At 50.5% G+C, this 23,585-nt stretch overlaps 1 protein-coding gene across 1 annotated transcript in view; it reads right to left on the bottom strand.

Annotated features, from left to right (window-relative positions):
• Positions 1–22,029, bottom strand: part of FBN3 (fibrillin 3) — a 62,290-nt gene extending 40,261 nt beyond the window's left edge. The window contains 27 exon segments of the mRNA XM_066252633.1: positions 651–689; positions 692–1,063; positions 1,169–1,203; positions 1,205–1,407; positions 4,195–4,406; positions 7,370–7,423; positions 7,694–7,792; positions 7,795–7,942; positions 8,032–8,057; positions 8,060–8,143; positions 10,402–10,406; positions 11,830–11,935; positions 11,938–11,958; positions 12,082–12,201; positions 12,270–12,376; positions 12,378–12,401; positions 12,694–12,877; positions 12,951–12,981; positions 12,983–13,107; positions 16,015–16,140; positions 16,822–17,010; positions 17,013–17,018; positions 20,186–20,281; positions 20,524–20,619; positions 20,800–20,898; positions 21,613–21,695; positions 21,830–22,029. Of these exon segments, the coding sequence (XP_066108730.1) occupies positions 651–689; positions 692–1,063; positions 1,169–1,203; positions 1,205–1,407; positions 4,195–4,406; positions 7,370–7,423; positions 7,694–7,792; positions 7,795–7,942; positions 8,032–8,057; positions 8,060–8,143; positions 10,402–10,406; positions 11,830–11,935; positions 11,938–11,958; positions 12,082–12,201; positions 12,270–12,376; positions 12,378–12,401; positions 12,694–12,877; positions 12,951–12,981; positions 12,983–13,107; positions 16,015–16,140; positions 16,822–17,010; positions 17,013–17,018; positions 20,186–20,281; positions 20,524–20,619; positions 20,800–20,898; positions 21,613–21,695; positions 21,830–22,029 (2,890 nt within the window).
• Between the last annotated feature and the right edge of the window lie 1,556 nt (positions 22,030–23,585).

A 23,585-nucleotide genomic window follows, 5' to 3' on the forward strand; every position in this document is an offset into this window, starting at 1 on the left:
GGTGCAAGTCCACACACCCAGATACACACTCAAATCCTCTTGCACCTCACAAGACACAAACACACCCTCACATATTCACACACTCACCCTCAGTAGTTACAGACACATTCACAAAGGCTCACACACAAACACAATCACCCTCAATAGACACACATGTACACAATCACCCTCAATAGACATACATGTATACACATGTATGTATCTACATGCATCCACATGCATACTCAAACCTCACACACATACTTGCCTTTGTGTAACGCACTGAGATACACGCATGTAGACTCAAAACCACTTTTGCATGCATTCACATACAAACACACAATCACTTGTATTGACATGTTCACATATACACAGACACATTTGTAAGGTCACACACTCACAAAGACACACTCTCATCTCACACCCACTGAGCCACACTCCACACACATATATTGATCTATACTTGCATGCTTGCTTTTCCACGTTCATATTCTCAGACATACACACAAATATCCATCCCACTATATCATGCATGCAGGCATGCAGACATGTACTGACACACATGTGCAAATTCAGACATAAATACACACTCAGAGATACACACACTCTCAATGTCTCACTCATACCACTCACACTTGCTCCTCAACTTGCACACTTGGCTGCACACTCACCCTCGCAGGCAGTAGTGCCCTTGGCTATCAGGACGTGCCGGGGGGGCACTGACAGGCATAGCTCCCATCCATGTTGGTGCACGTGCCTCCCCAGCACAGCAGTGGGTCCCGTGCACATTTGTCCACATCTGGACCCATGGAAGGAGATAGCAGGTGTGACAATGTGGACATGGGAGGGCGTGATGTGGCTCTCAAAGTTTCTCCCTGCAGCACCCCCAGCCCCATCTCCCCAGCTGAAGCCAGGAGAGCCCCCCAGTAGGCAGAGGTGGGCAAAGTACCTGTGCAGTTCCTTTCCTGGGCGTCCAGGGTAAAGCCCCGCCCCCCTCTCACGCAGGAGCTGAGGAAGCTGCCCACAGTGTTGTGGCGAGTGCTGTGTGCACAGAGGCCGAGGAAGGCTTCACACTTGTTCACATCTGTGATGCGGAAGCACTGAGTACTGTCGAACTGCCCAGCCCACAGCTCAGTGCCAGGCCTTTGCCCGTGGTGTGGCCTCTCCCTACCCTCCAGGCTCCACACACCTTTATAGAAGGGCTGGCTTGACAGGAAGTCTGATGGCAAAGCCCAGTCCCCGGAGACACAGGCTAGTGAAGGTCAGGGACTCAGGCTTGGGGCACACCTTACATGTGGTGCTCCGTGCGGCCCCCAAGGAGCAGCAGCAGATATCCATCCAGTAATTGCCGGGCAGGACAGCCGCACAGTCATCCTCATCCCAGCACAGAAAACACAGCTCCAAGCGCACATCTGCGTGAGGGCAGGCCTGCCACACTGTACCCACTGCTATACGGGAGGTACAGCTTCATTCAGCAGCACAGGTCTGAAACCTCCTCTCCCTGACAGCAACAGAAACAGTGAGAATGAAAGGGGTAACCGCACACACTAACAGTGTCATCCAACAGTTTTTACAGTTTAATAACAATAACTCCCACCATTAGGATGCTTGCTATTGGACATTGTTTTAAACTCATCTATCCATTGAATCCTCAAATAACACCAGTTAAAACAGTGGTCCTCAACCTTTTTTGGGCCACGGACCAGTTTAATGTCAGAAAATATTTTCACGGACCGGCCTTAGGGTGGGACGGATAAATGTATCACGTGACCGAGACAAGCGTCAAGAGTGAGTCTTAGACAGATGTAACAGAGGGAATCTGGTCATTTTAAAAAAATAAAACATCGGCCCTGGCAGGTTGGCTCAGTGGTAGAGTGTCAGCTTGGTGTGCAAGGGGTCCCGGGTTCGATTCCCGGCCAGGGCACAGAGAAGAGGCACCCATTTGCTTCTCCACCCCTCCCCTCTCCTTCCTCTCTGTCTCTCTCTTCCCCTCCCAGCGAGGCTCCATTGGAGCAAAGATGGCCCGGGTGCTGGGGATGGCTCCTTGGCCTCTGCCCCAGGAGCTGGAGTGGCTCTGGTCCCGACAAAGCGACGCCCCGGAGGGGCAGAGCATCGCCCCCTGGTGGGCAGAGCGTCGCCCCATGGTGGGCATGCCGGGTGGATCCCAGTCGGGCGTATGCGGGAGTCTGTCTGACTGTCTCTCCCTGTTTCTAGATTCGGAAAAATAAAAAAAAATAAAAATAAATTTAAAAAAAGAAATAAAAAATAAAACATCGTTCAGACTTAAATATAAATAAAATGAAAATAATGTAAGTTATTCAATATTTATTCTCTCTGCGGACTGGTACCAAATGGCCCACGGACCAGTACCAGTCTGCGGCCCGGGAACCACTGAGTTAAAATATTATGTCTATTGTACAAGCAAGAAAACTGAGACAGCCCCGGCCGGTTGGCTCAGTGGTAGAATGTTGGCCTGGCTTGCAGGAGTCCCAGGTTCGATTCCCGGCCAGGGCACACACAGGAGAAGCGCCCATCTGCTTCTCCACCCCTCCCCCTCTCCTTTCTCTCTGTCTCTCTCTTCCTCTCCCGCAGCCAAGGCACCATTGGAGCAAAGTTGGCCTGGGCGCTGAGGATGGCTCTATGGCCTCTGCCTCAGGTGCTGGAATGGCTCTGGTTGCAACAGAGCAATGCCCCAGATGGGCAGAACATCACCCCCTGGTGGGCATGCCAGGTGGATCCTGGTTGGGCGCATGCGGGAGTCTGTCTGACTGCCTCTCCGTTTCCAACTTCAGAAAAAAGAAAACTGAGACAGAGAGGGTTAGGCAGCTTATCTGAGACCACACAATTAATAAAAGTTAGAGGCAGATTCAAACCAGGCCACTTGGCTCTAGAAGGTAGTGTATTTCATCTGCAAAACTCCCAGAACAATCTGACAGTGGACAAGCCTTCCTCAACACCACACACAACACAAGTGTCTAAGACAGGGGCTACGGGCACTGGGGATGGCTCCTTGGCCTCTGCTCCAGGCACTAGAGTGGCTCTGGTCGCAACAGAGCGACGCCCCGGAGGGGCAGAGCATCGCCCCCTGGTGGGTGTGCCGGGTGGATCCCAGTAGGGCGCATGCGGGAGTCTGTCTGTCTCTCCCCGTTTCTAGCTTCAGAAAAATACACACACACACACACACACACACACACACACACAGACAGGGGCTAGCTAACATGGCCCTGGAGGCTGCCCATAGGTTTTTGTAAATAAAGGATTTTGGCACACAGTCTCATCTATTTGTTTCCATTCTGTCTGCAGCTGCTTTGGGGCCATCCCACAGCACTGAAACAGTTGCAACAGAGACTGTGTAGCCCACAAAGCTGAATATGTTTGCTCTCCCGCTCTTTCCAGAAAAAGTCTGTTGACTCCTGGTCTAGGATGACTTTTCTCTCTTTATAAAAGAAACATACAGTTAAGTGGACCAATTTGAGTTTGAGCACTGTTATAGAATTTCTAGAAAGTAACCCAGAAGTGCTGCAACTTACACAGAGATTTTCAAATTTTCTTGTACCTTGGTCTGGGGCTAATGATTACACCTGACCAGATGACCCCATTTTACCAGGCCCTGAATTCAAGCATAGGGTCCCTTTATTTCTCTTTACTCAGTTACTTTCTTCCCTTGTACATTTTGGGGCCCAATGAACAGACCTGCTGCAAAACCTGAGACTCAGGAGAGGAGGAAATCACAGTTGAGAAGGGTTGGCTGGGCCCCAAGATGCTGGCGAGGCTACTAATGAGTTGATGGGACTATGGAAGGAAAAACTGTGGAACTCAGAGCTCTATCTGCTGCCTAACAGATGGCTGTGGCCAAGAAATGTCCAGCTGAAAGTGTCGATAGGGGCAAAGGTAAGAAATTCTCAACCAGGAGACAACTATCTCGGAGCCTTTGAAACCGAGGGGGATGAGTGTGCCCCTGGCTGCTGTGGGTGCCTCATGCTCACACCTCCATGTCAACCTTATCTGGTCAAGAGAAAAAATAAACAAGCTGCAGATATCATTTCACAGGTTTTTACTTTTTGCAATGAGCGTCATTAAAGGGACAGTTAAGTGAAGAGGGTGAATCCCCTCAAATAAATGTCCTCTGAAATGTGAACAAGAGGGGTCTCCAGTGACTGGAGGTGGAAACAATGGAGAAAGGGTAGGTGGTCCTAAACAGGGATGCTCACAGACTTACCCACACAGCCGGCCTGTGGCGTCCAGCATCAGGCCCTCGGGACACTCCCAGTGGAAGGAGCCAGCAGTGTTTTGGCAGTGCCCATTGGGACAGACCCCAGGAAAGACCGCATACTCATTCACATCCGAGCAAGATAAGCAGGGATGAGAGGAGAGGGCTGAAGGCTCCCAGGAGCTGCTCTCCTGGGGCTCAGGACCCCCAAGTTGCCCTTGAGAAAGTGGGAGGGGCAAAACTGTCCCCAGTTTGGAACACATGGAACAGACTTTATGTAGCCACAGAACAATAAATATAAAAGCATCATAAACGAAAGATTATAGGGTGCTGACTAGTTTATGCCAAGCATATTAATTAATTTGATTCTTGCAACACCCCTAAAATTGGTATTATCCCCATTTTACAGACAGACAAGGAAACTGAGGCAAAGAGAAGATAAGTCACTTCTCCAAGACTATTCTTTTTTTAAATAATATTTTTGCACTTTATTTTTATTTATTTATTCATTTTAAGAGAAGAGAGAGACAGAGAGAGAGAGAGAGAGAGAGAGAGAGAGAAGGGGTGGGGAGGAGCAGGAAGCATCAACTCCCATATGTGCCTTGACCAGGCAAGCCCAGGGTTTTGAACCAGCATCTTCAGTGTTTCAGGTCGACGCTTGATCCACTGCGCCACCACAGGTCAGGCCACCAAGACTATTCAATGAGTAAATAGTAATGCTAGGATTTGTACTTAGGCATCTGATGACATAATCCAGTGGTTCTCAAAGTGTGCACCAGGGCACACTGGTGCACCCTAGATTTCCAGGTGCATCCTATGGTAGTCCAGAGAAATATGTGCCTGTTGTGGACCAAAAAACCAATAGAGTTTTTGGAGTTTAGATTTTGGGGGTGCAGAGGTGTGGGGAATTGGCTGTAAGCTGACAGTCTGCCCAACCCCCCACCTCACTTGCCTGATTAGGTTGCAAAAGGCTGTTAAGCTGTGGTGCTGGATTGTTTACACTACCCCCCATGCTCCCCGTAAAGACTGGAGGCAAGTTTCTTCTATCCTTTGTTTGGTGTAAAGTTAAGATGATATGTATGGTGGGGAGTTTTCAGCACTTGGTAAAAATGTTGGGTTGCCTTGGAAACGTAATCAGAGACCATTGATTTGCTAATGGCCTCACTTTGCCCTATAGATAAAGCAAGATGCAGTTTTTGGGCGTGCTTTGTTCTTGCTAGCAGCAATTACAGGGCCGTCCTGGCCCTGTATTTTCTTAATTCTGTGTATTTTTTTAATTCCACACCATTCCCACCCAGGTCCTGGAATTATTAGCTGCACTGGTTCACGGCATGTGCCCAGATATAAAAATAAATATAGGTACTCTATTATACCATTTCATTATGGAAATACTGCTCTTTTTGCTAACACATCATTATATTTATTATTATTTTTTTTTTTTTCTTTTCATTTTTCTGAAGCTGGAAATAGGGAGAGACAGTCAGACAGACTCCCGCATGCGCCCGACCGGGATCCACCCGGCACGCCCACCAGGGGCGAAGCTCTGCCCACCAGGGGGCGATGCTCTGCCCATCCTGGGCGTCGCCATGTTGCGACCAGAGCCACTCTAGCGCCTGGGGCAGAGGCCACAGAGCCATCCCCAGCGCCCGGGCCATCTTTGCTCCTATGGAGCCTTGGCTGCGGGAGGGGACGAGAGAGACAGAGAGGAAAGCGCGGCGGAGGGGTGGAGAAGCAAATGGGCGCTTCTCCTGTGTGCCCTGGCCGGGAATCGAACCCAGGTCCTCCGCACGCTAGGCCGACGCTCTACCGCTGAGCCAACCGGCCAGGGCTATATTTATTATTAACACATCATTATCTTACTTATGTTTCTCATAAACACAAGAATGAAAAAAACACATTTCACCGGGACCTGCCAAATTTACTAAATCTTACTAAGAATGTATCTATATATATAAAAAGATAATTTCTTGTCATTTTTAAATTTTTTTAACCCCTTTTTACAAATTCTTAAAAGCATAACTCAAAAAATGTAACATAAAAATGTTTTTTAATGTCAGAATAAATTTAATTTTGTTGTATTTATTTTGTTTAATTACCATAAAAGCACATTTGGACTTTATATTTTTTTCTTTAACATTTGACTTAATTATTATAACATATTTCTCAGAAATTTGTATTTAGTGTGACTACAATTATCTGTAGGATTTTAAATATGTCCTGACTTCAAAAAGTTTGAGATCCACTGCCATAATCTGTGCCTTTAACTGAGTGAAGGGGGGGAGTGGGCGGTAAGCAAGGTAGGACATTTGTCCAGCCCCAGTGGCTCAGCAATGGATGGAAAACCTGACCATCTCCTAAATCCTTTTATTTCTGCTCATACTGTTTCTTTCTCCCTGTGTTTGGTCAGCAAAAAAATGGAAAGAGACACACAACTGTACAAATAAGGCACTCTGGGCTGAGAGCTGCTAGCTGCTGAAAACCAGCCATGGATCCCTTTAGGGGACAGGAAATGGACATGGGAGGAAGCACAGCATTTTATCTACCATCTCTATCTGTTATGGGCTAAGTGGTATCCCTCAAAATTCATACATTGTAGTCCTAACCAGGACTTCAGCATGTGACCTTATTGGGAGATGAAGTCTTTACAGAGGTAATTCATTAAAACAAGGTCATTAGGGTGGACCCACAAGCCATTCCAATATGACTGTACCCTTATAAAAGGGGAGATTAGGACAAAGACAGGTACACAAGGAGAATACCATGTGAAGATGGAAGTAGGGATGGGGTGATACTCCACAAACACAAGTTAAAGAATCCAAGATTGCCAGCAAACCACCCAAAGCTGGGAGGGAAGCAAGGAACAGATTCTCTCTCTTAGCCTCAGAAGGAACCACCACTGCTAACACCTTGATCTCAGACTTCTAGCTTCCAGAATGATGAGACGATAAAATTCCCCAACCCCCAAAAAGTTTCAAACTCAGCATTTTCATCTGTCTAGGATTTCAGTGTGCATACTTTGAACTAGTTCTTGCAAAATGAAAAAGAATAGTTTTTAAACAGCAAACTGTTTTTTAATTTTTATTTATTTAACTTAAGTACCTAGCTTGTGGTACTTAAGTTACTCCAGCAAACTGATACTGTGCCCAACAACCCTGCTCCCCCAAAACCAACCCCACTCACCTCTGTCATCTGTGATCATGCCAAGACCGCTGCTGCACAGGGCCTGGAACTCAGCTGGGGTGGCAAGGCAGGAAAAGAGGGGCCACTGGCCATTGCTGATTAAGCCATGCCCAAAGACATGCCCCTTTGAAGTTGGGCAAGAGTCTGGGACTACACTAAGATGCCCCCAACAGACTGATCAATTTCCTGCAGTGTCTTCTTGAAAAGAACTCCAGTTGGGGAGATGTCCCCAACCCGTAGAAGCCAAGACCAAGGTGATGAACTGAAGCAAGGATCAGAAGGCATGCAGGGCTGTGGAAAGTGGGTGACAGTTGGGAAGCTCACTGGAGTTCATAGCAGGACACAGTTGGCAAGGTTCCCCAAACTCATGATCTGGATTGGCACAGCAGCACTCAGATTTGGTCACGGCACCAGGTAAGGGTGGGCGCAGGAGTCATTGTTGAGGACCCCGTAGCACGTGCTATGCTACACAGCCAGCCCCCACAGGCAGTGACAGCAGAAGCCCTTGGTGTTGGTACAGTGGCCGTTCATGCAGATGCCAGAGGTCTGACACTCGTCAATGTCTACAGGGGCCTTGGGGACACTGCGAGGGGTCCCAGACCCCTGCTGCTCATCCTTTCCACTTCCCCATCGCCTCAGGTTCAGCCTCCATACTCAGCCACACAGTAGTGGCCACCAGGTGCTAGCGGAAGCCAGACTTGCAGAGGCAGGTGAAGCTATCATTCTCATTGAGGAACATGCCGTTAGCGCAAACAGTGGTGGCAGCACACTCATCTCGATCTGGGCACACCAGAACAGACTGGGTCCCAGCAGGCCAGGCCAGGCGCCTGTCTCTCACTGGGCCCACCCTGCCTGTAGACCAGCCCCTCCAGCTCACTTCTCCAAGGAGGAGCTAGGGCTCAATCCCAGGCTCCCTCCTAGATGTGTGGGAGCCCAACCAGACAAGACGTGGCAGTCTGACTATATCTGTGTGTAACGTGCACCTCTGGGCATGACTGGGGCCCCATGTTCACATCTGTATCTATGGTCCAGGTACACAGTAGGTGCTCCATGAATATATGTTCTAAATTGAGTAAGGGAGGTAGTGGCCACACAGGATTGCACTATATGCCATGAAATTGTTCCCTTAAAAGGGGTTAAAATAAATTTTACACTCTATCTATTTCACTACAATGGAAAGAAATGCCAAAAAAATTGAATAAAGGAGATGGTGGTTGTACAACACTGGAAATGTACTAAATACCACCAAATTGTTCACTTAAACATGGTTAAAACGGTTAAGTTTCATATGCTATGTAGATTTTACTGCAAAACATTTTTTAATAAATGAGGTGGTGGTTGCACGACAGGAATGTATCAAATATCACTGAATTTCCACTGTGAATGATTACATTTATAATGTGTGAATTTCACCTTAATTTTTGAAAAAGAGAAAAGGAAAACACACTCAGCTAATAAGAAAATATTCTAATTGAAAGGAACGTGGTAGGTAAAGAAATGAGGAGCCTGACCAGGTGGTGGTGCAGTGAATAGAGCGTTGGACTGGGATGTGGAGGACCCAGGTTCAAAACCTCAAGGTCACCAGCTTGAGAATGGGCTCATCTGGTTTGAACAAAGCTCACCAGCTTGGACCCAAGGTCGCTGCCTCGAGCAAGGGGTTACTCAGTCTGCTGAAGGCCCACAGTCAAGGCACATATGAGAAAGCAATCAATGAACAACTAAGGTGTCACAACAAAAAACTGATGATTGATGCTTCTCATCTCTCTCTCTGTTTCTGTCTGTCTGTCCCTATCTATCCCTCTCTCTGATTCTCTCTCTGTCTCTGTAAAAAAAAAAAAAGAAGAAAGAAAGAAAGAAAGAAAGAAAGAAAGAAAGAAAGAAAGAAAGAAAGAAAGGAGTTGATGAACAAAGTATCAGTTTAGAACAAAAAATGAATGCAGCCCTGGCCGGTTGGCTCAGTGGTAGAGCGTCGGCCTGGCGTGCAGAAGTCCCGGGTTCGATTCCCGGCCAGGGCACACAGGAGAAGCGCCCATCTGCTTCTCCACCCCTTCCCCTCTCCTTCCTCTCAGTCTCTCTCTTCCCCTCCCGCAGCGAGGCTCCATTGGAGCAAAGATGGCCCGGGCGCTGGGGATGGCTCCTTGGCCTCTGCCCCAGGCGCTAGAGTGGCTCTGGTCGCGTCAGAGCGACGCCCCAGAGGGGCAGAGCATCGCCCGCTGGTGGCCAGAGCGTCGCCCCCTGGTGGGCGTGCCGGGTGGATCCCTGTCGGGCACATGTGGGAGTCTGTATGACTGTCTATCCCCATTTCCAGCTTCAGAAAAATACAAAAAAAACCAAAAACAAAAACAAATGCATCAAGCAAGAAAAAAAAAAAGAAGCCTGACTAGGCAGTGGCGTAGTGGATAGAGCGTCAGACTGCGACATGGAGGACCCAGGTTTGAAACCCCAAGGTCACCAACTTGAGCCCAAAGTTGCTGGCTTGAGCAAGGGGTCACTCAGTCTGCTGTAGCCCCCTGGTCAAGGCACATATGAGAAAACCATCAATGAACAACTAAGGTGTCACAATGAACAATTGATGTTTCGATGTTTCTCATCTCTCTCCCTTCCTGTCTGTCTGTCCCTATCTGTCTCTCTGTCTCTGTCACAAAGAAAGGGGGGAAAATGAATGAATTAATTAAAGGCCCATACAAACATATCTACATGAATGATCACAGCAGTGTTATCTATAATTGCAAAAAATGGGAACAGCCCAAATGTCCATCAGCTCAATGGAGGGATAAACACAACGTGGTCTATTCATATGCCTTGAAATACAATATGATCATGAAGAAAAGCGAAGCACTGACAGACACTTGCTTTCAGCAACCCTGAAAAGATTATGCTGGCCCTGGCCAGTTGGCTCAGCAATAGAGCATATGCCCAGCATGTGGGTGTCCTGGGTTCAATTCCTAGTCAGGTCACACAGGAGAAGCAACCATCTGCTTCTCCATCCCTCCCCCTTTTGCTTCTCTCTCTATCTCTTCCCCTCCTGCAACCATGGCTCAATTGGAGTAAGTTAGCCCCAGGTGCTGAGGATGGCTCCATGGCCTCCACCTCAGGCACTAAGAAGTGATCAGTTGCTGAGCAATGGAGCAATGCTCTAGATGGGCAGAGTATAATCCCCTAGTGGGCTTGCCGGGTAGATCCCAATCAGGGCACATGTGGGAGTCTGTCTCTCTACCTCCCTTCCTTTCACTGAATAAAAAAAAAAAAGAAAGAAAAAAAACACACGATGCTGAGTGACAGGAGTGAGACACAAACGCCCGGAATAGGTACGTCCACAGAGAGAGAAAGTGGATTAGCTAGGTATTGAGGGCTGGGACAGGGAGCTAGGATTCTGGGATACCTACTGATGGAAATGAGATGATGAAAATGTAAACTCAGAGGACAGTGATGCTCGTGTAGCTCTGTGACTGTACCAAACATCATTGAATTGTATACTTTAAATGGCTACTTTTACAGTATGGAGATGATGTTATCAGTAAGGACACTAAAAAGGTGGGGTTTTTTTTCAGTGAATATAAGAATGATGAATGAATACAGAGAGACTCCTTTCTGGTGAAGGGGACTTTAAAACTGGTCTCCTTGAGACTGATGGGGGTCCCAGGGACATCTACAAACTGTATTTGCCAGAGGTTGGTTGGCACCCACATCCCCACAGGGAGCCTGACGGTGAAGCACTCTCTCTTTTTTTGTGTGTGTGACAGAGACAGAAAAAGGGAAAGATAGAGACAGACAGACAGGAAGGGAGAGAGATGAGAAGCATCAATTCTTTGTTGTGGCACCTTAGTTGTTCATTGATGGCTTTCTCATAGATGCCTTGACCAGGGAGCTACAGCAGACCGAGTGACCCCTTGCTCAAGCCAGGGACCTTGGGCTCAAGCTGGTGAGCCTTGCTCAAACCAGATGAGTCCACACTCAAGCCGGGGACCTCAGGGTTTCAAACCTGGTTCCTCTGAGTCCCAGTTTGACTCTATCTACTGCACCACTGCTGGTCAGGCTAAAGCACTCTCTACTGTCCTGATTCCACATCTATCAGCTGGACTCTGGGGCCATCATGGCACAAGAGAGAGAGGCTGTGCTAGGGTCAGACAGTCCTTCCTGGAATTCATGAAATGAGTTCAAATAGGGGATAAAGATGTGAGTTAAGAGTGGATAGAGCACAGAAAGGCTCTCAAGCAGGCTGGCTGGGTTCAGAAGTGAGCAGAGGATCCACTGGAAGGAGGGAAGTGGGTGATGCAACAGGAATAAATATGCAACATGGTGTCTACGGCCATACCACCCTGAACGCGCCCGATCTCGTCTGATCTCGGAAGCTAAGCAGGGTCGGGCCTGGTTAGTACTTGGATGGGAAATATGCAACATGGCTCTAAAAGGCAGCTTTTGAGTCCCAGAAGCCCCCTACCCATCTGCCTGCTCTCAACTCAACCGCACAGTTCTTGCCATCAGAGCTGAGCTCAAAGCCTACATTGCAGATGCACTGGAAGGTGCCTTCTGTGTTGAGGCAGTGGCTGTGGTGACAGAGGCCACGCTGACAATGCATTCATCCACATCTGGGGGGAGATAGGCAGGCAGTCAGCAGGCAGCCCCCTCAAATAAATTCAGGCCACAGATGCAGGCTACACCTGGCTAGCCCCACCTCCCCATTGCCTCCACTTGCAAATGGACAATTATACCCATGCATGCTTGTCTGGTGAGTGTGGCCTTGAAGTCCTCATGGCACCGGCAGTGATAGGAGCCAAGGGTGTTGCTGCAGTCTCCACAGCGGCAAGGGGTGCTGGAACATTCGTCCACGTCTGTGGGCAGAGGACCCTGAATCCCAGACAGACAGGGTGCACCCCAACCCAAGCCTGCCTTGGCTCACCAGTGCACTCCCCTTGAATGTCCTGTGTGTAGCCCACATTACACTCGCAGAGGTAGCTGAAAGGGGTGGGCAGGCAGCAGATATTGAGATACAAGTTGGTGAAATGTTGTCTGGTTCAGAGTGGCTGTGCCTGCAGTGGAGACAATAAATACTTGAGCAATGGCTGGTTCTTCTACCTGAGTCTGGGCCTTGCCTCTGGGTTCAAACACCTAGTCTGAGGCTAAGAATCCTCTACGGCCAGACTCTACCACTTCAGCCCAGAGTCCTAGATTCAGAACCACTGATTTCGAGATCCAGATCTCAAATCTTCCCCACTCCCAGCCCACTGTCAGTATATCCCTACTGCCCAGGCCAGCAGCCTAAGCCGAAGCCCCAACTGTCTCCCCGAGGCCTGGACCCTCTTCCCAAGTCCCAGGCCTTAGCGATGTTGGCATCATCTAAGCCCAGGCTGGGAACCCCACGCTTGCTGGGGCTGTGAGGGCTTTGCTGTGCCAGCCCAAGGCCAGGACTCACGCCGACACTGGATCTAAAGCCAGGGAGGCCAGGGAAGGGGCTAAGGTAGGAAGGCAGCAACAGGAGGTCCTAACCACACAGTCACCGGAACTCATCTGCAAGGAAGCAGGCTTTGAGGCCGGAGGTCTGGGGCACAGGAGGGTGGGAGGCAGCCCCCAGGCTATTCACCAGAGCCCCAAGAAGTACAGAGCTCGGGCAAGACCTGGGTCAGCTGCCCAGCACCTGCCCTTGCTGCAGCAGCACTGCCTGTGAGTGTGGTGGCCAGTGAGGTTTCTGGCACAGCAGCCCACAGTTAGAACTGAGAAGCAAGTGCCAAGCCAGTGATCTACGATGGGAGTGGGAAGACCAGTTCCCATACCTTGATTCAAATCCCAGCTCTACCAGCACTGACTATAAGACAGGTCTCCTTGCCTCTCTGTGCATCAGTTTCCCCATCCACAGAATGGAGATGTTCAGAGTACCCACCTCACCTCGGAATAGTATTGTTCAAATGAAAAGTAAAGCATGGTGAATCTGGCATGTAGCCAATCTTCACTAAGTGAGGATCTAATTACCAAGATTTCCACATTATCCCAGGAAGGTCATTTTGGGCTCATGCCAAGCAAAAGCATCCCAACACCTAAAGCCCTGATAGTAAGCTCCCCATTGCTGTGTATCCAAACACACTTGGTGGGGGCGATCCACCACAATGGGAGGTCAGGCTGGACTTTCAAGCAGGAATGCTGGGATCCATAGCTGTGCATCCCCACCTGACAGCCCTCGGCATTCCTGGGAAACCCGAGAGGCTATGACTATGAGGACGGTCCCAAGGAGAAACTGAGGCAGAGGCTCACTCAGGGATGAGAGTCACAACATCTGATGCTCTTCCACTATGCCCTCAAGTCTGACGGCTTTACTTAGTGATTGGATTTCTTGAGGTGCCCCAGACCTACGACTCACAGAGAATATTTTGAGGTTTAAAAACTCACAAATCACCTGACCTGTAGTGGTGCAGTGGATAGAGCGTTGATCTGGTATGCTGAGGTCACTGATTAAAACCCTGGGCTTGCCTGGTCAAGGCACATACAACAAGCAATCAATTCACAACTAAAGTGAAACAACTACAAGTTGATGCTTCTCGCTCCCTCTCAATCTCTCTCTCTCTAAGATCAATTTAAAAAAAAACCTCACAGGCCCTGGCTGGTTGGCTTAGCAGTAGAGTGTTGGCCCAGAGTGTGGAAGTCCCGGGTTTGATTCCTGTTCAGGGCACACAGGAGAAGCACCCATCTGCTTCTCCACCCTTCCCTCTCTCCTTCCTCTTTGTCTCTCTCTTCCCCTCCTGCAGCCAAGGCTCCATTGGAGCAAAGTTGGCCTGGGCACTGAGGATGGCTCCATGGTCTCCACCTCAGGCGCTAGAATGGCTCCAGCCACAATGGAGCAACGCCCCAGATGGGCAGAGCATCGCCCCCTAGGGGCATGCCGGGTGGACCCCGGTCGGGTGCATGCGGAAGTCTGTCTGACAGCCTCCCTGCTTCTAACTTCAGAAAAATATCCAAAAAAACCCACAAAACAAAAAACCCACAAATCTTGGGTGGTGGCCCACAGTGGAGAAACCCCTCCCAATAGCTGGAAGGGCCCCTGACCTGCCTTAAGTTGAGAAAACAGGCAATCTTTCCAACCCTCACCATACCCCACACACCTGGGGACCCCCCAGGGGCAGTGTGGGGTGGGAGCTCTGTACTCAGCACATTCCCAGACCCTCAAAGGGGGCTGGGCTTGCCCAGACAGGACAGGTCAACAGAGTCATTCCAGGTTACACAGTTGCTAAAGAAGAAGGGGGGATGGGAACCCAGATCCCTGACCCCCAGAGACTCTGAACAAGCAGCTGCCACTCAAGTAGGGAAGACAGAGAGAGAACATAAGAATTTTAATAAAGATGCTGCTCATTAAGCTCCCACTGTGATCAAACCCTGCTAAGCAATCACAGCCCCAACTTAACTGCTCTCTTGTCTCTGGAAATGTATACTGAGTGAACTACATCCAGTCCTGGGTAAATCACTCCACAATTTGTATTTCATCCTCTACACCACTCCATGTGGTAAGTACTGCCATTATGTAGGCAGTACAGGAGAAGGAAGTTGAGGCACAGAGAGGTTGGGGCACAGAGAGGTTAAGTCACTTGCCCACAGTCACAAAATTTGTGAGCACCTCAGGTGGCAATTGGAACCCAGAACTGAACCCCAAGCCCATGTTCAGAGGCAATATGACCTTGGTTGAAATCTAGGTTCTGCTGTTTGATAGCAGGGAGAGGCCCCCAAGTCCCAGGGATGCACCCCAATGTCCCTTTGATGCCAGCCACGATGGTCCCCAAAGGAGGAACAGAAGATGTGAGGCTGGACACAGCACACTCACAGAACTCCAATCACAATATTTCCTGCCCAACCCAGCAGAGGTCCAGCCAGAGGGGCCCAGGGATGCTGAGGAACTGCTAAACCCTCCCCTCCTCCCCAAACCAGGACTCTGCCCATTCCCCGCTACAAATTGTCCATAGTCCTGGCCTGCTCTGTTGGCCACCAGCAGCTTCTAAGGTATAATGATCAGCTCATCAAGAGAGCAGGACAGAGCGAGAGGCTAAGGGCCTCCCCTGCCCCAGCCAGGCTGGGTGTGGAGAAGCACAGGAGGGTGGGCATCCAGGGGGATGCAAGGCCCACAGGACCCCACCCTGGCTGCAAGGTCTGGAGAGCTGGGTGTTGACCATTGTGTGCTCTGGATTTGTTGACTCGAGCAAACCCCTCTCTGGACCTCAGTTTTCCTGTCTCAAGGAGCAAGTAGGGGAAGATGGGATGCTCTTTACTGGGAGTGGAAAGGGGGACACAGAAGGTCAGAGAGGTGGATGGGCAGGAGGGTGAACAGATGGAGGTCAGAGGACCAGTGGGGCATGGAGATGAAAGCTAGAGGGTCAGAGGAACACTGGGGAATGGGCGAGTGAAGAGGACCAGACAGGGGACCAGAGAGCTCAAAGGCATAGAGATAGAGGGCCAAAGGGACTTGCTGACTAAGGCCCAAAGAGCAAAAAGCCTAAAGGGGAGGGAGCTAGAGTGCCAGAGGGGATGGAATCCAGGGTCCAAAAAAGATAGGAAGTAGAGATTGGAGAGAAGGTTAGAGGAGTCCGAGGGCCAGAGTATTATAGAGAGCAAGAGGCTTGTCTCCTACTTTCCTTGTGCCCCTGCAGACCACTCAGGCCCTGACTCACCCAGACAATGAGTGCCACCCAGGCTGCTGACAAAGCCATTGGGACAGGTGCACATATAGCTCCCGGCTGTGTTGGTGCAGTCTCCCCCAGAACAGAGGCCTGGCAGGCTGAGACACTCATTCACATCTGTGTAGACCAGGGGTCCCCAAACTTTTTACACAGGGGCCAGTTCACTGTCACTCAGACCATTGGAGGGCCGGACTATAAAAAAAACTACGAACAAATCCCTATGCACACTGCACATATCTTATTTTAAAGTAAAAAAACAAAACGGGAACAAATACAATATTTAAAATAAAGAAAAAGTAAATTTAAATCAACAAACTGACCAGTATTTCAATGGGAACTATGCTTCTCTCACTGACCACCAATGAAAGAGGTGCCCCTTCCGGAAGTGCGGTGGGGGCCGGATAAATGGCCTCAGGGGGCCGCATGCGGCCCGCGGGCCATAGTTTGGGGACCCCTGGTGTAGACAGTACACAGAGCTTGGCCCCCACCAACCCTAGGCTACCTCCTCCTCCCGGGGGAGCCCGAGTGGTCCGGAGGACAGTGGAGGCTCCCTTCCTCATCGCCCACCTTCACACTTGGCACTGTTCTCACTGAGCTGGTGTCCAGTCAGGCAGTGACACTCATACGAGCCCACAGCACTGACACAGCTGCCCCTGGCACAGGTCCGGAGGAGCCTGGCACTCATCCATATCAGTAAAGGATGAGAGGTCCAACAGAAGCAGGAATCAAGGCTGCAGGGTTCCCATTTAGCCCTGGCTCCCAAGCCCTCCTTCTGCACTTGCTAACTGCTGTATCCACCTTGGCAGGCCCCTGTATGGATGTTGGGGAGGAAGCCACGGCAGCAGGGGTGTGGCTATGCCAGGCAGAGCTCACATGGGAGGCCCCAGGCTCAGCCCACAGCGGCACAGCAGAGTGCCTTGGTGCAGATGAGGCCCGTCAAAGGACGCTGGCACCCTTCGGAACCTGCTTGGCCAAAGCAGGGCCCCATCGGTATTCTGTGGGACATAAGTGTTGGCAGCTGACCTCAGGCTGCCCCCAGCCTCCTGCAACCCCATCCTTATAGCCCCAGCTCAGGCTTCTACCTTTTTCACCTGGACCACTACAGCGGCCAGCTTCCCAGCATCAACATACTTGGCTTTTTCCTGACTACATCTTTAATCACACTGTTCCCTTTCCTTACCTGATGAACTACTACTCCCCCCTGAAAACCTTTCTCCCCAAAGCTTCCCCCAACCAGCTTTCAAGAGAGAGGCCTGGACCTCCAAGCCCATAAAGCCAGGGATGTCTGGAGACCTCCAACACTCCCTCAGGCCCACCCTTCTCCCAGGTCTGGGTGGGGACCAATGGATGCCCAACTGAAGCACCTGTCCTGTCCCTGAGGACAGTTTGGCCTGCCAAATCTCTCAGACTGTGGGATGGTTCTTGAATCTGTCCAAACGCTCTGGACCCCCGACACCAAATCCCTGGCCCCTGCACCCAGGTAAAGGTAGTCCTATCACTCTCCCTGCCCACCATGCATGGGACTTCCTGGCTCTATCCTCCATATGGTTCCAATCAAGAGGCTAACACTGTATCAAGGGAAGCCCCTCCCAGAAAAAGGGGCCAAAGCTAGCCCTTCCAAGGCCCCGGTATGGAGGAGGCGTTTCACAGAGACCCCCGAGGATCCCGACTCCCTGAGCCAAAGCACTGTTCCCAGAATCTGATTCACCCAGAATCCTGTAACCCCTCTTGCCTTTGCTAGACACACAGCCTTGCTTCTCTTTGGGCCCTTCAAAGTCTATCACCCACCCCAGACCTCTCTTCTCTCTCCCTCCCTACTGAATACCAATTCCATTTCCAGTTCAATCCTGTTCCCAAAAACCCACCCTCGATCCCAGGTTACCCCCCAGCATCTCCAGCTTCTGAATCATTACTACACCCTTTCCAACTCAGCTTGGGTCACAGGTGTGCCTCCTCTCCCAGCAGCAACCCTCCGCACCAGGGTCAGTCCCAGCGCCCTGCCCATCTTGGCCACACCGGGCACTCTGATGGCTCCTGCAGCCAAGAAATTCAGCCTGGGCATCCCCAAAGCAACCTCTCCTGTGAGCTCCATTTTTAATCTATGTTCTTAAATTGCCCTTCTTTCTCTTCCCCCAGGTCCCCAACCATCACTCAGCTGAATAGCCTTCCCTCACCCTCCCCAATTTTCAGATCAAATGTGAGATCTCAAACAGTTTGCCTCCATCCCGCCTCTCACCCCCGGGATTTAATTTTTTTTAATAAATAAATTTTTATTAATTTTAATGGGGTGACATCAATAAATCAAGGTACATATATTCAAAGAAAACATGTCCAGGTTATCCTGTCATTCAATTCTGTTGCATACCCATCACCCAAAGTCAGATTGTCCTCTGTCACCTTCTATCTAGTTTTCTTTGTGTCCCTCCCCTTCCCCTTCCCCCTCTCCCCTCTTCCCTCCCCCCCACTAACCACCACTCTCTTGTCCGTGTCTCTTAGTCTCGTTTTTATGTCCCACCAATGTATGGAATCCTGCAGTTCTTGGTTTTTTCTGATTTACTTATTTCACTCCGTATAATGTTATCAAGATCCCACCATTTTGTTTTAAGTGATCCGATGTCATCATTTCTTATGGCTGAATAGCCATGGTGTATATGTGCCACATCTTCTTTATTCAGTCTTCTATTTTTTTTTACAGTGATTAAAGCCTTTAAGCAACCTCTTGGCCAATACAGCAAGAAACCATAAAAGAGTAGTGTCCTTAACATGTTCACCAAGTCCAAGTTGGCCCCAATACCATGCCAAATCCCTGAAAAATGCAACCCAACCCCAGTTCAGTCTGTTAGGAGCTGTCACAAGGAGCAGGAGTACAGGAAAAGTCCACCTCCAGGAAAAGTCCGCATGGCACTGGAATTGTTGTCACAATTCTATACTTTGTAGCTCACGTCCAAGTCCCAATGACCGCTGCTTCTAGCTGGTAATGATTCAGGTAGACTGGAAAAGCCATCTGCAGCATGTGTGGAGATGGAGCTTCTGTTCTCCTCTGCCTGGAGAGATGAGACCAGGTTGCTTTTCCCTGGAGCTCTGCGACTGTGGCTTGGTAAAGAGAACCTTGGGATACACTAAGCTGGGTGGCAAAGGTAGATTCATAATAGAAGTTGGCAAAAGGGGGAAAGAGAGCTCTAAATTAGGAGTAGGTCCCAGCCTGAAATATGAGTGGGGCATTGAGGTAGGAGGAATAAAGGAAACACTATATATTAAACAAAGCAGCAGAAAAAGGACTATCAACACCCACAACAGAGATCTTCGAGGGAAGAATAAAAAAACCTGACTATTCAGGCAAGACATAGTTAAGTGGCCCTTGTGCAAACGAGATCAGTTTACCTGCTTCTTGGAAGAAATACTCTAGGCTCATCCACAGTGTCGTAGATGGGGCCGATGGCCCTGGGCACCTTCAGCCTTCAGTGGCAAATCCCAGCATTCTGGGCAAGGTTAGGTCATAGGTGGCTGGAGCAGCCCCGGATTCAACTTTTAACAAAACACCCTTGCTTCCACTTAGTTTTGGCAACAGCCTCCCAAAAGTTGACGCCACCCACCTCAGTCCGAGGGATAGCTGGTTTATTAGTCTCATAAATTCCAACTTGTCCTTCCCCCAGGAAACCCTCCCTGGTCCCTTTCATGGAATAGAGCAGGGGTCCCCAAACTACGGCCCGCGGGCCACATGCGGCCCCCTGAGGCCATTTATCCGGCCCCCGCTGCACTTCCAGAAGGGGCACTTCTTTCATTGGTGGTCAGTGAGAGGACCATAGTTCCCATTGAAATACTGGTCAGTTTGTTGATTTAAATTTACTTGTTATTTATTTTAAATACTGTATTTGTTCCCATTTTGTTTTTTTACTTTAAAATAAGATATGTGCAGTGTGCATAGGGATTTGTTCATAGTTTTTTTATAGTCCGGCCCTCCAACGGTCTGAGGGACAGTGAACTGGCCCCCTCTGTAAAAAGTTTGGGGACCCCTGGAATAGAGGATTTCTCTGCCCTTCACAGCAGCAGGGAAGGAAGAATAGAGGTCAGCTGGACCCTCGCAGGCCCTAGCCATGTCTCGGGAGCTGCAAGGAAACCCCTTCTCTCTCCCCAGCACCCTTTCCTACAGCTAGCTTGGTACCTTTCTCACACTGAGGCCCCATGAAGCCATACACACAGGCGCAGTGGTTTGGCCCAATGCAGCGGCCCCCATTGTGAGAGCCATGGTCACAGATGGCTATGGAAGGAAAAGGGAGAGTGGTCCGAGGTCACCCAACAGCAGAGGGAGTTGGGTTGTAAGCAAGCCCGCTGTGACTCAAGAATTCCCACGACCTGGTCCAGACCCAGTGATAAGACCATGACAATGAGTATGTCCTCTCCAATCCCTGGTCCCAGAAGTATAATCATGGACAGTGGGCAGGTGGCAGCAGAGACCCACCCTCTGGAATCCTAGGCCCAAGTGTAATGAGGGGTACTCACGCTGTCCACACACAGTGCCCATGTAGCCCCTCCGGCACAGGCAGGACTCCCGTTGGCAGATGTCCTCATTTATGCAACTAATACTGCATCCTGACCCTAAAGATGGGGAGGAGGGACACAATAAGTTGGCGACAGACCCTACGACACACATACAAGGCAGCAGGACTCAGCATACCCAACTGGCTCTGATCCTTCAGCAAATCTAGCCTGGGTTCCCAGAGGCATCCAGAAGCCTTCAACCTCCTCCTCCCAGTCCTAGGGACCACTCCTGCTCACCTCAGCTCACCCCACAACTAGGGGCCAGCTTCCTGTCCACACAGGCACACAGACTGGATTGGGAGCAGAAGCCCTCCCCACAGGCATGCCTACAGACGGCTGGTAGGGCAGAGAGAGTGATAATAGGGACTAGGACCCAAATCCTGTGCTATTCCCACTCCATCGATGCCAAGCCAAAACTCCGGTTTCTGTTGAAGCCATTGGGAGAGGTACTCTTCGGGCCAGAATTGCTGAACAGCAAGAACAGAGGTGGAGGTGCTGGGAGGCTTGGGGGACGCTGTCCGAAGGAGTGGAATCAAATTTTGAGAGACAGACTGAGATGGAGACAGAGATGGGAGGGAGAGAGACACAGAGATAAGAGAGAGGAAGCACAGAAGGAGAGAGATTGAGAGAGCAAGAAGGAGAAAGAGACAGAGCCTGAGAGAGACAGAAAGAGATAGACAGGTAGAGACTGAGAGAAAGAGACATAGATTGAGAAAAAGAGAAAGAGAGACTGAGAAAGACAAAGAGACAAAGGTTGAGAGAGAGAGAGAGAGAGTGAGGTGGGGGTAGACAAAGATTAAAAGAGAGACAGAGACCAAGAGAGAAAGAGACAGGCAGGCAGGCAGACACAGAGAGGTCATAAAGCAAAGCAAGGGAACCTGGCAGGGTGGCCTGGGAACCTAAGGACACAGCCAAAAGCCATTTCTTGGGTTCAGCCATATCCCCTTGGCCAAGACCACCTGTACACAGGACTGGACTTGCCAGCAGGCAGGAGAGTGGCGTCAGTGTCTCCTGCCTGCACCTCTCCCTCCACAAAGCAGAGGCACTCATGCATGACACAGTGGTTCCTGCCCAGCAGTGACCTCAAGCCAGGGCAGCAATAGGCACAGAAGCGAGAGCCACACACATTCGGCCTTGGGGAGAACACAGTATATGGCTGGTGAGTCTTCACTCAATTTGATGTCCCCTAGACCTCATCCCCCTCACCCACAGACAACCCAACCCACCCCACACACCCTGGGGCCTCCCAGCAGCCTGGGCACCACGCACTCCCTGTAAGATACTTAGACTGCCACGCCTGCGCACATGTCCAGGACCTGCAGGCTCCATGTCCCCATTCTAGTGGCCCTAGACACCCACCATGCAGGACAGAGCTACCCAAGCCAGCAGGCACAGAGCCAGGGGGTACCAGGCCATGATGAAGTCACCAGCTCCTCTCTTTGCCAAACACAGAGACTCCAAAACCATGCCGTTATCTTCAGAGGCTGTGAACAGGAAGCAGAGTCAATCCCGGCAGAAGCCCTTGACCATGGGGCACCCAGAACCAAGAGCAGTGAGACAACTTCTTGGAGCCTGTGGGAGCCCAAGGAAGGGTCCAGCCCTGACCCAGAAGCAGGTGAATAGTTAGAGGAGGCTTCCTGAAGGAGGCATAATAGCTCAGAGATAGAGCTGCCAAGAGAAGGGTGCTGGGGCAGGGAGTTCACATTGAGATCAGAGGTGAGAATGGCATGGAACATTGAGTGGAAGAGAGAGGGACCAGCAGGCCAGTGTTACAGAGAGCATATCTGTGTAGTGGAGCTTCCGCTTGTAGGGGAAGGAGGCTGGAGAGCCCTTGAAGGGTGTTAAGTGGGAGGAGCAAAGGCAGACATGGGTGCTGGAGGGAGTGTGTAAGGGCTGTATGTAGGGGCTCCAGAGGAAACGTGTGGGAGATGAGGCAAGGCAGGTGTCCAGATAAGAGCAGGCAGAGGAAAAGATCTCAAGGATAATGAGAAGGTGGAATTCATAGGAATTTAAGGAAGGTAGGAGGTCATTGAGAAGACTCCCAGAATTCTGGCTGGGAAGGCCAAGGAGGTTGGGAAGTGTTGGTGGTAAGTCTATGGGAGGCAGCTGGGCAGGGGTACCAGACAGGTGGGAACTTCCCAGTGTAGAGCACAAATGTCCACCCAATAGGGAAGGGTCAGCTTTTGTGCCCACTTCACAGATGAACAAACTAAGGCCATCATACAGTTAGTGAGGAGCTAAGTAGGAGCAGAAGCTCAGGCAGAAGGGAAGGAAGGAGAGGAAGCAGATCAGCTCCCCCGTCCCCTTGCCCCCTCCCCCCAAGCTGGCTTTCTCCAAGTCCTGAGAGGATGGGAGGAAGATCAGGACCAGGGCAGTCCGGGTGGAGTAGTTGACTAGGCAAAGGTTTGGGGGATGGAACCTGAATACATAGGGAATAGAAGGCTGATCAAGTGGTCTTGGTTGGGGTGAGGGTAGGGGTACGTTCAGGTCCCACTTTTAGGACCAGGGAGAAGAGGAATCTGACCTGGATGCAAAATGGGTGGGGAGTACGCTGTATGCCTTGAGCCAGTGGCTGCCCCTCTCTGGGCTTTGGGATAACACAAGAGCCCAACCAGAGGTCTCAAGGTCCTCAAGAAAGAGAAAGAACCTTGTGCACTTTGACGGAACAAAGTGGCCCAGCTGGGGAAGGGCATTCATTCCCTCTTGCTTCCAAGTTGTCCAGACCCATATCTGGGAGTGTCCGCACTCCAAGGACGTCTTCTCCAAACAACCTCAGGGTCCGCGAGTTCTCCCCTCCCGGCCTGACCCAGACCCCTATCGAATGAATGAGAGAGAATGGCGCGCGTGGCCTGCAGGGGAGCGGGAAGCTGGGAAGCGTGGAGGAAGAACGCACTCCCGGAGCCCGTGGACCGCGTTCTGCAGCCGGAAGGGCAAAGGACGCAGGCCCTGGGCTGCCACCACGTTCGCTCTGCCCTCACTAGTGGGTCTGGGCCCTGCGTGCGCCTCAGATGGTGCCCCTTCCA

This window comes from Saccopteryx bilineata, chromosome 1 (assembly GCF_036850765.1).
Source record: "Saccopteryx bilineata isolate mSacBil1 chromosome 1, mSacBil1_pri_phased_curated, whole genome shotgun sequence".
NCBI lineage: Eukaryota > Metazoa > Chordata > Mammalia > Chiroptera > Emballonuridae > Saccopteryx > Saccopteryx bilineata.